Source organism: Triticum urartu, chromosome 5A (assembly GCF_056163025.1).
Source record: "Triticum urartu cultivar PI428250 chromosome 5A, HENAU_Tu73, whole genome shotgun sequence".
NCBI lineage: Eukaryota > Viridiplantae > Streptophyta > Magnoliopsida > Poales > Poaceae > Triticum > Triticum urartu.
Window position 1 is genome coordinate 135906806 of NC_141877.1, and position 13693 is coordinate 135920498.

A 13693-nucleotide genomic window follows, 5' to 3' on the forward strand; every position below is an offset into this window, starting at 1 on the left:
ATGGTGAAGGTGTTTGTACCAGAGTACCTGAGGGAGCCAACTGTGGAGGACACAGAAAACTTGTTAGCAATTGGAGCATCAAGAAGATTTCCAGGTATGTTGGGTTCAGTTGATTGCATACACTAGCAATGGAAGAACTGTTCAAAAGGTTTGCGTGGGCAATACCAATGTCACGTCAAAGCGGTCACCATCATGCTTGAAGCAGTGACATCCAAAAGATTTGTCGATTTGGCATGCTTTCTTTGACATGCCAGGTTCGTATAATGAAATCAATGTGCTCCAACGATTTCCTTCGTTCAAGAGACTTTGTGATGGGAACTGAGCAACTACACCGGGCACAAGTACAACACGGAGTACTACCTTGTTAATGGTATCTATCCTTAATGAGCGGCGTTTGTGAAGATCATTTGTGATCCCCAAGGCAACAAACAGAGCCACTTTGCAACAATGCAAGAGGTAGCTAGGAAGGGTGTGGAGAGGGCATTTTGAGTGCTCCAAGCTCGTTGGGGTATTGTTCATGGAGCTGCGATGATGTGGAAAGCAGATACACTTTGGCAACTCATGACATGTTGTGTAATCTTGCGATTGTCGAGGATGAGGATGAAGGGACAGCCTGCACGCATGATTTTGTAAAGTCCGGAACTCAGGTCCGCCTCCGGAACACGAGAGAAAGCACATTGCCAACTTTCTAAAGATGCATCGATAACAATGAGATCAACAGGTTCATATGTAACTTCCGGATGAACTTGTGGAGCATATGTGGATCCACACTAGAATTAGTAAATTTTACTTTTAGTTTAGCAATTATGCACTATGAACAATATTTATATTTGAACTATGTTCGGATTATGTATTTTAAGTACGAATGATTTGTATTTGTATCCACTACTTATTGTTTGGCTAAGATGATCGACATGTATGCGTTTAATGTTCAAAAATAGGAATTATGATTGCAAATTGAGTTATTCCTGTTGTAAATGCTCTTACTGTGCTTCGACACAGTCGACCGCCCCATGCCATGCCAGGAACCGTGATTTCCAGAAATTTTGTAAAATTTCTATCTTGCCAACAAATTGTATTGCGTATGTGCATGCATTCATAAGGGTGAGTGTATGTATGAGCGGCTGCGTCTGTGTTAAAGAAACTGTCAGTGACCCTAAAAAAATACTGTCATATGCCACAGGCCCACAAGAAGTAAAGTATAGAAGAGTATACGGTGTCCACGCCTTGGAACTTTTTTGCATTGATTCTTCATCAAAACATTAACATCCGAGTAGAAGAAAGTTCTCAACAGGAAGATTTATACTGACCAAAGGCCAGAGTTCTGAACCCGCTCAACATTTACAAAGAAAGAAAGAACATACAGGTGAGCAATGGTGAAAATTTTGAAGCCCTGACAGGCTACTTTACTTGGTAGAAGTAAACTCATACATACATGGCCCCTCAGAATCAAGTTGACCAAATAAGTATTGGATCAGGTTCTTGCAGTGATAACTGATATGCAAAGATCACTCTATAAGCCAGGGTGTTTGAACTGATTCCCATTGAGCAAGCTCACCCTCTTTGAACCATAATCCTACAGATAGGACAAGAACATAAGTTATTGTCAAGAATTGCTGCAAATAGCGGTGCACTCAATTGCTGCGAAACCACGCTCCCTTCAAGCTAACATTCACACCATAACCATATAAATACTGAATCAACTTGAATAGCAACCGGCGGTGCACCGAAGTGCTGCAACACTAACTGGCAGACCTAGAATCTAAGTACTAGGGGTGAAAAACTTCAACACGTCGGTACAAAATCTAAATAACTTGCACTAAAATAGTATAATTTAGCCTAAATAGTCTGAAATAGCACTAAGTTGTTACACAATTAATATTGAATATAGTATACATATATTATTTTGCATTTTTGTAGGGGGAGTGCCATGGCACCCCTGCTAGATCCGCCACTGGCAAAACTTACCGATTTCTCGCTTGCCGTTATCAGGGCTGTCACTTCCGTGGACGACATTCCTGAAAAAGCAATGTTCCATGATAATTTCTTTGGTACACATAGAGGGTGTAAATAGAGGTGAAATAAAATAAAATTAAACAGGAATTCTGCAAATAATAGTGTGAAGACATGGAAAGGCATGGGTGCCAACCTTCCTGTTTGAACTGCAAGATCACCCCTTATGGTCCCTGGCTCAGCTTGAAGGGGGTTAGTAGCTCCGATCAGTTTGCGAGCTGACGCAACAACACCATCACCCTCCCAGGCCTTAGAGAACAAAATAGCGAAAGTAATATAAAGGCGAAATTCATATTGATCAAAATGCGAAGTTGCAAATATCTTCAGTTCTTTACAAATATATACCATGCAGACTACAGGTCCAGAAGTTATGTAGTCGATTAAATTGGGAAAGAAAGGTCTCTCCTTCAGATCCTTGTAATGTTCCTGAGGTAAAAAAAGACAGAATAGGAGAGTTATTAACTTAGTATGTAAAAGCATTTTCAATTCGTTGACTCTCAACATTTACTTCTCTATGTGAAAACAAAGACAAGACCTTATGCTCTTTTTGACTTGTAAAAAATCTGGCTTGACCAGATCTGAGTGGTATTTTCAGAAGAAATGTTTTCTAAAAACTGCTTGGCTGACACATGCTAAGAATTTTTGAGTGCATCCTATTATGGCAGATACATGGTGTTACAGAAAATGACGTTTAACAAAATAAACTGGGATATGGTGTTCTATTGTGACAAATACTATTAGATGCTGGCATTTTAACCACTGCGAGTGTCACTGGTACCATTTTGAACTATTAAACTGACAGAGTGACAGAAGGATGATGCTTTCCTTTAGAAAAAAAAGGTATTGCTTATAATTACACTGAACATTTTACCATGCTAAGTAAGCACTAAAAGGTGACAGCAGCTTTGAAAGATTTAATGCATTTTTAAGCAAACCTGAGCCAAGTCTTTGGGGCACTGAAAAAGCTTCAGCCCCTTCAGCAAAAGGCCCTTCTTCTCGAAGCGAGAAATAATCTCTCCAACCTACAGGCAAAGACTATATGTTTTATCTGAACTGAAACAAACAACAGATACCAAAACATTGATAAAAGTCAAGAAGCACATACCAGACCACGCTGAACACCGTCAGGTTTGATCATAATGTAGGTCTGCTCAACCTCCTGCACAAAATAAAAATCTAGTTAAGCAATATCTCATACTCCCTCCGTCCCATAATCATCAAGATAGACCACAATGTTTCTTAGTTTCTTTAATTGGAAAAGGAATAACTGGTAATGTCGTAATAGTCCTCGGTTTCCTTTTCTGAGAAGGGATGAACTAAGTTGGCGCTCTTAAATGAAACAACATCTATTATATCTTTCAGGCATCAAATACAAAAGCCAACGCAAAACAAGCAGACTGCAAATTTCCAAATTAGTGATACATCAATTATTGGAAGGGGAGCCTTGGCGCAGCGGTAAAGCTATTGCCTTGTGACCATGAGGTCACTGGTTCGAGTCCTGGAAACAGCCGCTTGCAGAAATGTAGGGAAAGGCTGCATACAAAAGACCCAAAGTGGTTGGGCATTTCCTTGGATCGTGCGCAAGTGCACCTGGCTGCCCTTTTAGTAATACATCAATTATTGGACACTTTGGAGGATCATCTTAGCTCAATCTAACAGAATGGAGAACCAAATCATGTTTACAATTCGGACAATTAGGCATAATTGGTCTCAGCTTGGTAAAGAGGTGATCTGTCATAGTCAATAAAAATGACAAATATCAAATATTGATGATTACGACACCGGTTGTGTTTAGGGGTGTGGCCACATCGTTTACTGGGTTTATTTCCTTGAATGACAATCTTGGGTAGCAAATAAATGTATGCATTAGGTTTCCCGAGTCCATTACTCGTCGACTGCCCTTAAAAAGTTCACTGATCAACCTTGTCTTGGTGAAAGGGATTAACAAATGATGACTTCACCGAGAACCATCTACCCACTATTACATTCCTAAAACTTGAGAAAAATGCTTTGCTGAATCTTCCAGGAAATTGGTAAAAGGACTACATCAACTTTAACAAATTCTCAAAATAACTAAGCCATTTCTGAAGTTCTGGTAGGTTTAATATAAGAGCATACCAAACAAAACCATGAGACCAGGACTCAACCAGGAAAGATCCCTACTCTGTGGTTATGCATGTGTCAAAACAGATAAAGTTATTGATAGCATTACCCTTTTGGAAAGAGGTTGGAAGAGGAACTTGGCTACATGCCTATTAACATCCTAACTACCCAACACATTGTTACAATTTAAAAAAAAAAAAAACACAATCAGAACACAGGGATCCCTGCGTAAAAACTAAGGTCAAAAGTTTGACCAGAATTCTTGTGAACACACAATTGTAGCATATGTAGTGGATACAACCACTATATAGCACAGATCAATAAATTTTGAGGAATCCGACCGATAGTTCCACAGCTAGAGTTGAAATGACAACAAGATGCAAAATCTACTAAAGGTACTTAATGAAAATGGCATCTTTCCCTTACAAAACAATCTAGTAAACAGAAGACAATCCTTCTTACAGTTTGATAGTGAACAGAAATGACTTTTATTTGATAATCAACACAATGTAGCATGTCTCAGTGCTATACATCACCAAAATTGTCGGTCGCCAACTGACAGAAAGACAACAGCTTAATTTCACTTCAATTTCAGTTCCTACCGACAGTCACATAGACAATTACTTAAAATGGTTGAAAAAAGTTCAGGCTGGACCAGGAAAAATATGGAATCATGGTGCATTTTCTTCGTGCGTGCATAGTTACCCGCAATTAGAAGGGAACTAAGATATCAATTACTCCATTTCCTGAATTGACATCTTAGTTCAATTTCAGTGCTATACATCACCAAAACTGTCGGTCACTAATTGACAGAAAGACAACAGCTTAATTTCACTTCAATTTCAGTTCCTACCGACATTCACATAGACAATTACTTAAAATGGTTGGAAAAAGTTCAGGCTGGATCAGGCAAAATATGGAATTAGACACATTATAATGCATTTTCTTCATCTGTGCATAGTCACCCGCAATTAGAAAGGAAGTAAGATATCAGTTACACCATTTCCGGGATTGATATCTTAGTCCAATTTCAGTGCTATACATTGTCAAATTGTCGGTCGCCAACTGACAGAAAGATAGCAGCTTAATTTCACTTCAATTTCAGTTCTTACCGACATTGACATAGATAATTACTCAAAATGGTTGGAAATTTTTTCTTCATCTGTGCATAGTCACCCACAATTAGAAGGGGACTAAGATATCAATTACTGAATTGATAGATATCTTAGTTCAATTTCAGTGCTATACATCGCCAAAATTGTCGGTCACCAACTGACAGAAAGACAACAGCTTAATTTCGCTTCTATTTCAGTTCCTACCTACAGTCACATAGACAATTACTTAAAATGGTTGGAAAAAGTTGAGGCTGGGCCAGGCAAAATATGGCATTAGCCACATTATGGTGCATTTTCTTCATGTATGCATGGTCACCCGCAATTAGAAGGGGGTATTTCTTAACAAGCAGCTCATCTTTTTCCATTTATACTGAATAAATGAGCTCAACCAATACTACATTAAACCAAAACCATGACAATTCACAGCAGCACCAAACCAAATTTCGACCCTAGCCGGCCCTAATCCCCAACGAGAAGCCTCGGGCGAGCGCAAGTAGGTGAGAGCCAAGTCCAGGGAACCAACCGAGGAGGCGACGATGCGGTTGGGGGTGGCGCGAGCTACCCTGGTTGCCCACCGGTTGCACCCCGCCGTGCTCAGCCCGAGACGGCCGCGGTTCCTCGAGGAAGCGGAGGCGAAGGAGGAGAGTGACGCCGACGGCCGGAACGTTGCGGAGCTCCTGTGGCCGGCGGCGGCGAGGGAAGGCCCCGTTCTGGCGAGCGCTGCCATGGCGTCCATCTCCTCCTCAGCTCCGTACAGACGCGACAAGGAAGCACGCGCACTTTTGGATTAGGAGAGAAGATGCTGCCGAGCTGCGGCTTGTTACGCCTGTATATACAGATATACTACATGATAAAGCAGTGTACGCTTATACAGAGCGTTGACGTATTATGACTGTTACGCTTATGACTCGTTTGGTTGTTCGCATCAAGCTTAAACAGGCTCGTACGAAAAGAAATTGATCCGTTTGATTGATTGGGTCGCATCAAAAAACTAACACGTACGAAGCATAAAGCACCTCTGAGGCTGGCTTTAGGGAATAGTTGAATCGGCTATCTTTTCATAGCCAAAGGCAAGCAATGCAACTCAAGGCACGTGGGCGTGGGTTATTGCATGCGAGGAAACGGTCTCAAGACATCGCGGTGTTTCTCGAAGTGACGGCATAATTACCATCACCGCTCTCTTCCTTTCCTCTTCCCACTCTCACATTGACGGCGGCGAGCGTCGGAGCGGCAGATTGCAAGGCGATCCTAGGCGTCAAGCACCGGATTCACGAGCGCACCAGCAAGACATCAACAATGGCGGTAAGCCCTTACCCTCTCTCTCTCTCTCAATTTACTACATTTGATTCACGGTTTAGATCGGATTTTTGGACTCGGCTCAAGGGTTGTGGAGGGGATTGAATACAAAGGGGGTTGCGGAGTTGGATTTCCACACTTGATTCGTCACATAATCGATGGATTTTAGGGTTTGTACGATGATTTTTTTAGTACAAGGGATTGGGGAACGGGGTTAAATTTAACTTACAAACACCTATTCTAGACGCGGCGACCGAGGCGCTTCGAGCGGCGAGGGCCATAGCCTTCTTGTTTTCTTCCACCACTGCCTCCATTGCACCATCCACAATCTTCTCCTCATTGTCATCAAGAAACGACGGGTCTTGCACGATCACCTGATGTCGACACCCTAACCACCATCTACACCACATCATTGTCGTCCTCTAGCGCCATCAACGTCTTCGTCCAAAATGATGCGACACACTAGCCTTGAGGAGCCCAGTAACCCCTACACTTGGCCCATCTTGCTCTCTGACAAGTATCGTTGAACTCGGCCTGATCCATGGCCTAGCGCAATATTGTTGGGGAACGCGGTATTTCAAAAAAAAATCCTACGATCACGCAAGATCTATCTAGGAGACGCATAGCAACAAGAGGGGAGAGTGTGTCCACGTATCCCCGTAGACCGAAAGCGGAAGCGTTTAGTAACGCGGTTGATGTAGTCGAACGTCTTCACGATCCAACTGATCCAAGTACCGAACGTACGGCACCTCCGTGTTCAGCACACGTTCAGCACGATGACGTCCCTCGAGCTCTTGATCCAGCTGAGGACGAGGGAGAGTTCCGTCAGCACGACGGTGTGGTGACGGTGATGATGAAGCTACCGACGCAGGGCTTCACCTAAGCACTACAACGATATGATCGAGGTGTTGAATTGTGGAGGGGGGCACCGCACACGGCTAAGAGATTGTCTGTTGTGCTATTGGGGTGCCCCCTGGCCACGTATATAAAGGAGGGAGGGAGAGAGGAGGCCGGCCAGGAGGGGCGCGCCAGGGGGGAGTCCTACTTGGACTCCTAGTCCAAGTAGGATTCGGCCCCCTTTTCCTTTCTTCCACCGGAGGGAAAAGGAAGGAGGGGAGAAGGAGAAGGAAGGAGGGGGCCACGCCCCCACCCCTTGTCCAATTCGGTTTGGGCAGGGGGAGGCGCGCGCCGCCTCGTGGCCCTTCTTCCCTCTCTCCACTAAGACCCATTAACTTCCCTGGGGGTTTCGGTAACCTCCTGATACTCCGAAAGAATGCCCGAACTACCTGGAACCATTCCGATGTCCAAATGCAACCTTCCAATATATGAATATTTACCCCTCGATCATTTCGAGACTCCTCGTCATGTCCGTGATCTCATCCGGGACTCCGAACAAACTTCGGTCATCAAATCACATAACTCATAATACAAATCGTCATCGAACGTTAAGCGTGCGGACCCTATGGGTTCGAGAACTATGTAGGCTGAAGGAAATATGCCCTAGAGGCAATAATAAAGTTGTTATTTATATTTCCTTATATCATGATAAATGATTATTATTCATGCTAGAATTGTATTAACCGGAAACTTAGTACATGTGTGAATACATAGACAAACAGAGTGTCCCTAGTATGCCTCTACTTGACTAGCTCGTTAATCAAAGATGGTTAAGTTTCCTAGCCATGTACATGTGTTGTCATTTGATGAACGGGATCACATCATTAGAGAATGATGTGATGGACTAGACCCATCAGTTAGCTTAGCACTATGATCATTTAGTTTATTGCTATTGCTTTCTTCATGACTTATACATGTTCCTATGACTATGAGATTATGCAACTCCCGAATACCGGAGGAACACTTAGTGTGCTACCAAACGTCACAACGTAACTAGGCGATTATAAAGATGCTCTAAAGGTGTCTCCGATGGTGTTTGTTGAGTTGGCCTAGATCGAGATTAGGATTTGTCACTCCGATTGTCGGAGAGGTATCTCTGGGCCCTCTCGGTAATGCACATCACTATAAGCCTTGCAAGCAATGTGACTAATGAGTTAGTTGCAGGATGATGCATTATGGAACGAGTAAAGAGACTTGCTAGTGACTAGATTGAACTAGGTATGATGATACCAACGATCGAATCTTGGGCAAGTAACATACCGATGACAAACGGAACAACGTATGTTGTTGTGCGGTTTGACCGATAAAGATCTTCGTAGAAAATGTAGGAACCAATATGAGCATCCAGGATCCGTTATTGGTTATTGACCGGAGATGTGTCTCGGTCATGTATACATAGTTCTCGAACCCGTAGGGTCCGCATGCTTAACATTCAATGACGATATGTATTGTGAGTTATGTGATTTGATGTACCAAAGGTTGTTTGGAGTCCCGAATGAGATCACGGACATGACGAGGAGTCTTGAAATGGTCGATACATAAAGATTCATATATTGAAAGGCTACATTTGGACACCGGAATGGTTCGGGTCGTTTCGAATAAGTTTTGGAGCACCGGGGGTTACCGGAACCCTCCCCCCCTCGGGTAGTTATTGGGCCTCATGGGCCTAATGGTGGAAGAGAGTAGGCAGGCCAAGGTGTGGCACGCGCCCCCCTAGCCCAAACCGAATTGGACTAGGGCTAGCCCCCCCTCTTTCCTTCTCTTCTTCCTTTCCTTCCTTCTTCCCCTACTAGGACTAGGAAAGGGGGAAACCTACTCCTACTAGGAGTAGGATTCCCCCCCTTGGGCGTGCCCCTTGTGGCCGGCCCTCCTCCTCCCCTCCTTTATATACGGGGGAGGGGCACCCCATAGACACATAAGTTGATATTTAGCCGTGTGCGGTGCTCCCCTCCATAGTTTTACACCTCAGTCATATTGTCGTAGTGCTTAGGCGAAGCCCTGCTTCAGTAACTTCATCATCACCGTCGACACGCCATCGTACTGACGGAACTCACCCTCGTCCTCAACTGGATCAAGAGTACGAGGGACGTCACCGAGCTGAACGTGTGCAGATCGCGGAGGTGCCGTGCGTTCGGTACTTGATCGGTTGGATCACGAAGACGTTCAACTATCAATCGCGTTACTAAATGCTTCCGCTTTCGGTCTACGAGGGTACGTAGACATGATACGTCTCCATCGTATCTACTTTTCCAAACACTTTTGCCATTGTTTTGGACTCTAACTTGCATGATTTGAATGGAACTAACCCAGACTGACGCTGTTTTCAGCAGAATTGCCATGGTGTTATTTTTGTGCAGAAATAAAAGTTCTTGGAATGACCTGTGATACGTCCATTTTGCATCATGCTTTTATATTGATATTTATTGCATTATGGTCAGTTATTACACATTATGTCACGAATACTTATGCCTATTCTCTCTTATTTTACAAGGTTTACATGAAGAGGGGGAATGCCGGCAGCTGGAATTCTGGGCTGGAAAAGGAGAAAATATTAGAGACCTATTCTGCACATCTCCAAAAGTCCTGAAACTCCACGCGACTTATTTTCAAAATATATAAAAAATACTGAGCAAAGAAAGTACCAGAGGGGGGCCACCCACCATCCACGAGGGTGGGGGCGCGCCCTACCCCCCTAGGCGCGCCCCCTGCCTCATGGCCCCCTTGGTGGCCCTCTGATGCCCATCTTTGGCTATATGGAGTATTTCGTTGAGAAAAAAATCATAAGCAAGCTCACAGGACGAAACTCCGCCGCCACGAGGCGGAACCTTGGCGGAACCAATCTAAGGCTCCGGGCGGGGCTGTTCTGCCAGGGAAACTTCCCTCCGGGAGGGGGAAATCATCACCATCTTCATCACCAATGATCCTCTCATCGGGAGGGGGTCAATCTCCATCAATATCTTCACCAGCACCATCTCATCTCAAACCCTAGTTCATCTCTTGTATCCAATCTTTGTATCCAAACCTCAGATTGGTACCTGTGGGTTGCTAGTAGTGTTGATTACTCCTTGTAGTTGATGCTAGTTGGCTTATTTGGTGGAAGATCATATGTTTAGATCCATTATGCATATTAATACCCCTCTGATTATGAACATGAATATTCTTTGTGAGTAGTTACGTTTGTTCCTGAGGACATGGGAGAAGTCTTGCTATTAGTAGTCATGTGAATTTGGTATTCGTTCGATATTTTGATGAGATGTATGTTATCTTTCCTCTAGTGGTGTCATGTGAACGTCGACTACATGACACTTCACCATTTTTGGGCCTAGAGGAGGGCATTGGGAAGTAATAAGTAGATGATGGGTTGCTAGAGTGACAGAAGCTTAAACCCTAGTTTAGGTGTTGCTTCATAAGGGGCTGATTTGGATCCATATGTTTCATGCTATGGTTAGGTTTACCTTAATACTTCTATTGTAGTTGTGGATGCTTGCAATAGGGGTTAATCATAAGTGGGATGCTTGTCCAAGTAAGGACAACACCCAAGCACCGGTCCACCCACATATCAAATTATCAAAGTACCGAACGCGAATCATGTGATTGTGATGAAAACTAGCTTGACGATAATTCCCATGTGTCCTCGGGAGCGCTTTATTTCATATAAGAGTTTATCCAGGCTTGTCCTTTGTTACAAAAAGGATTGGGCCATCTTTATGCACCTTATTTAGTTTCATTACTTGTTGCTCGTTACAATTTATCTTATCACAAAACTATCTGTTACCGATAATTTCAGTGCTTGCAGATAATACCTTGCTGAAAACCGCTTATCATTTCCTTCTGCTCCTCGTTGGGTTCGACACTCTTACTTATAAAAAAGGCTACGATAGATCCCCTACACTTGTGGGTCATCAAGACTCTTTTCTGGCGCCGTTGCCGGGGAGTGAAGCGCCTTTGGTAGGTGGAATTTGGTAAGGAAAAAATTATATAGTGTGCTGAAATTTACTGTCACTTGTTACTATGGAACATAATCCTTTGAGGGGTTTGTTCGAGGTATCTTCACCTCGTCCGGAACCACAATTAGCTACCCCTCAACCTACTTAACCTACTGAAAATGTTTACTTTAAAATTCCTTCAGGTATAATAGAGAAACTGCTAGCTAATCCTTTTGCAGGAGATGGAACATTGCATCCCGATTTACACTTAATCTATGTGGATGAAGTTTGTGGATTATTTAAGCTTGCAGGTATGCCCGAGGATGTTATCAATAAGAATGTTTTCCCTTTATCTTTGAAGGGAGAGGCATTGACATGGTATAGGCTATGTGATGATATGGGATCATGGAACTACAAACAATTGAAATTGGAATTTCATCAGAAGTTTTATCCTATGCATCTTGTTCATCGTGATCGTAATTATATATATATAATTTTTGGCCTCGCGAAGGAGAAAGCCTCGCTCAAGATTGGGGGAGGCTTAAGTCAATGTTATATTCATGCCCCAATCATGAGCTCTCGAAAGAAATGATTATTCAAAAAATTTATGCTCGGCTTTCTCCCAGTAATCTCTCCATGCTCGACACTTCTTGTACTGGTTCTTTTATGATGAAGACTATTGAATTCAAATGGGATTTATTGAATAGAATTAAATGCAACTCTGAATATTGGGATCTTGACGAAGGTAAGGAGTCAGGTATAACACCTAAGTTTGATTGTGTTAAATCTTTTATGGATACCGATGCTTTCCGTGAATTTAGCACTAAATATGGACTTGACTCTGAGATAGTAGCTTCTTTCTGTGAATCATTTGCTACTCATGTTGATCTCCCTAAGGAGAAGTGGTTTAAATATAATCCTCCCATAGAAGTAAGAGTAGTTGCTCCTATTAAAGTTGAAGAAAAGACTATCGCTTATGATGATCCTGTTGTTCCTGCTGCTTATATTGAGAAACCACCTTTCCCTGTTAGAATAAAGAATCATGCTAAAGCTTCAACTGTAGTCAACAAAAGTAATATTAGGACACACAACCCCCTGAGCAAGTTAAAGTTGAACCTAAAATTGCTATGGTTAAGGATCTCTTGGCTGATAATATTGATGGGCATGTTATTTACTTCTGTGATGAAGTTGCTAGAATTGCTAGACCTGATACTAAATATAAACATAGACTTGTTATAGGCATGCCTGTTATTTCTATTAAAATAGGAGATCATTGCTATCACGGTTTATGTGATATGGGTGCTAGTGCAAGTGCAATACCTCATTCCTTATACAAAGAAATTATGCATGATATTACACCTGCTGAGATAGAAGAGATAGATGTGACAATTAAGCTTGCTAATAGAGATACTATTTCACCAGTTGAGATTGTTAGAGATGTTGAAGTCTTGTGTGGGAAAGTTAAATATCTTGCTGATTTTATTGTTCTTGGTTCCCCACAGGATATCTTTTGTCCCATTATATTTGGTAGACCCTTCTTGAATACTGTTAATGTTAAGATAGACTGCAATAAGGATATTGTTTCTGTTGGTTTAGGGGATATGTCTCATGAGTTTAATTTTGCTAAATTTCGTAGACAACCCCATGACACTACTAGAATCAGCTTCTTTGCCGTCTGCCATGGCAGACGGCAAAGGAATAGATCACGGACGGCAAACTTCTTTACCGTCCGCCAGCGGACGGCAAACTGTCCGGATGAACACGTGCCAGCGAAGGCCTTCTTTGCCACCCGCTTCCTGGAAACGGACGGCAAAGGATTGTGCCGTCTGCCATCCGAGGCCAGCAGACGGCATAGACAACGGACGACAGTGCGGTGGCGTGACAGCCGTTAGGAGGTTAACGACGCTCTTTGCCGTCTGCCAGTGGACGACAAAGAGTCAAATCACTTTGCCGTTCGCTGACAGGCGGCAAAGAGATCAGCTAGGCAGCACTGGGCAGCTGCCATGTGGCCAGCTATGCTGTCCGCCAGCGGACGGCAAAGTGATTTGAATCTTTGCCGTCTGCTGGCAGATGGTGAAGTGACCAAATAGGCAGGCAGTGTTCCCAGGTTTTACAGGTAGGTGCCACGTGTCCTCTTTGCCGTCCGCTAGCAGACGGCAAAGGGCTTCGCCGTCCGCTAGAAGACGGCAAAGAGGCTACATATCCCCTGTTTTTATTTGAATCCATTTAATTTCACAGGGATTCACACACAGATATACATATTTTTTTTCACATGCACAACAGACATATGATGTATCCAACACATAGCTCCATCCATGACAACATACATACATAATAAGAAAC

General features: G+C 43.1%; 1 protein-coding gene across 1 annotated transcript; it reads right to left on the reverse strand.

The window, feature by feature from the left end:
* Positions 1-1212: 1212 nt before the first annotated feature.
* LOC125508173 (uncharacterized) lies at positions 1213-6058 on the reverse strand. The gene is made up of 7 exons (XM_048672780.2): positions 5755-6058; positions 3119-3172; positions 2949-3035; positions 2359-2439; positions 2150-2262; positions 1969-2018; positions 1213-1576 (listed from the first exon to the last, which is right to left on the reverse strand). Exons 1-7 carry the CDS (start codon positions 5965-5967, stop codon positions 1509-1511), a joined length of 666 nt encoding a protein of 221 aa, XP_048528737.2. The 5' UTR covers positions 5968-6058; the 3' UTR covers positions 1213-1508.
* Positions 6059-13693: the final 7635 nt, after the last annotated feature.

What these genes read in the sequence shown, in the direction of transcription:
- LOC125508173 (XM_048672780.2), bottom strand. Translation starts at nt 5,967, where the DNA reads ATGGACGCCATGGCAGCGCTCGCCAGAACGGGGCCTTCCCTCGCCGCC. An exon ending in ACGGTGTTCAGCGTGGTCTG is followed by an intron (nt 3,036 to 3,118) that starts GTATGTGCTTCT and finishes CTTTGCCTGTAG; the next exon opens with GTTGGAGAGATTATTTCTCG. An exon ending in GCCCCAAAGACTTGGCTCAG is followed by an intron (nt 2,440 to 2,948) that starts GTTTGCTTAAAA and finishes TTTTTACCTCAG; the next exon opens with GAACATTACAAGGATCTGAA.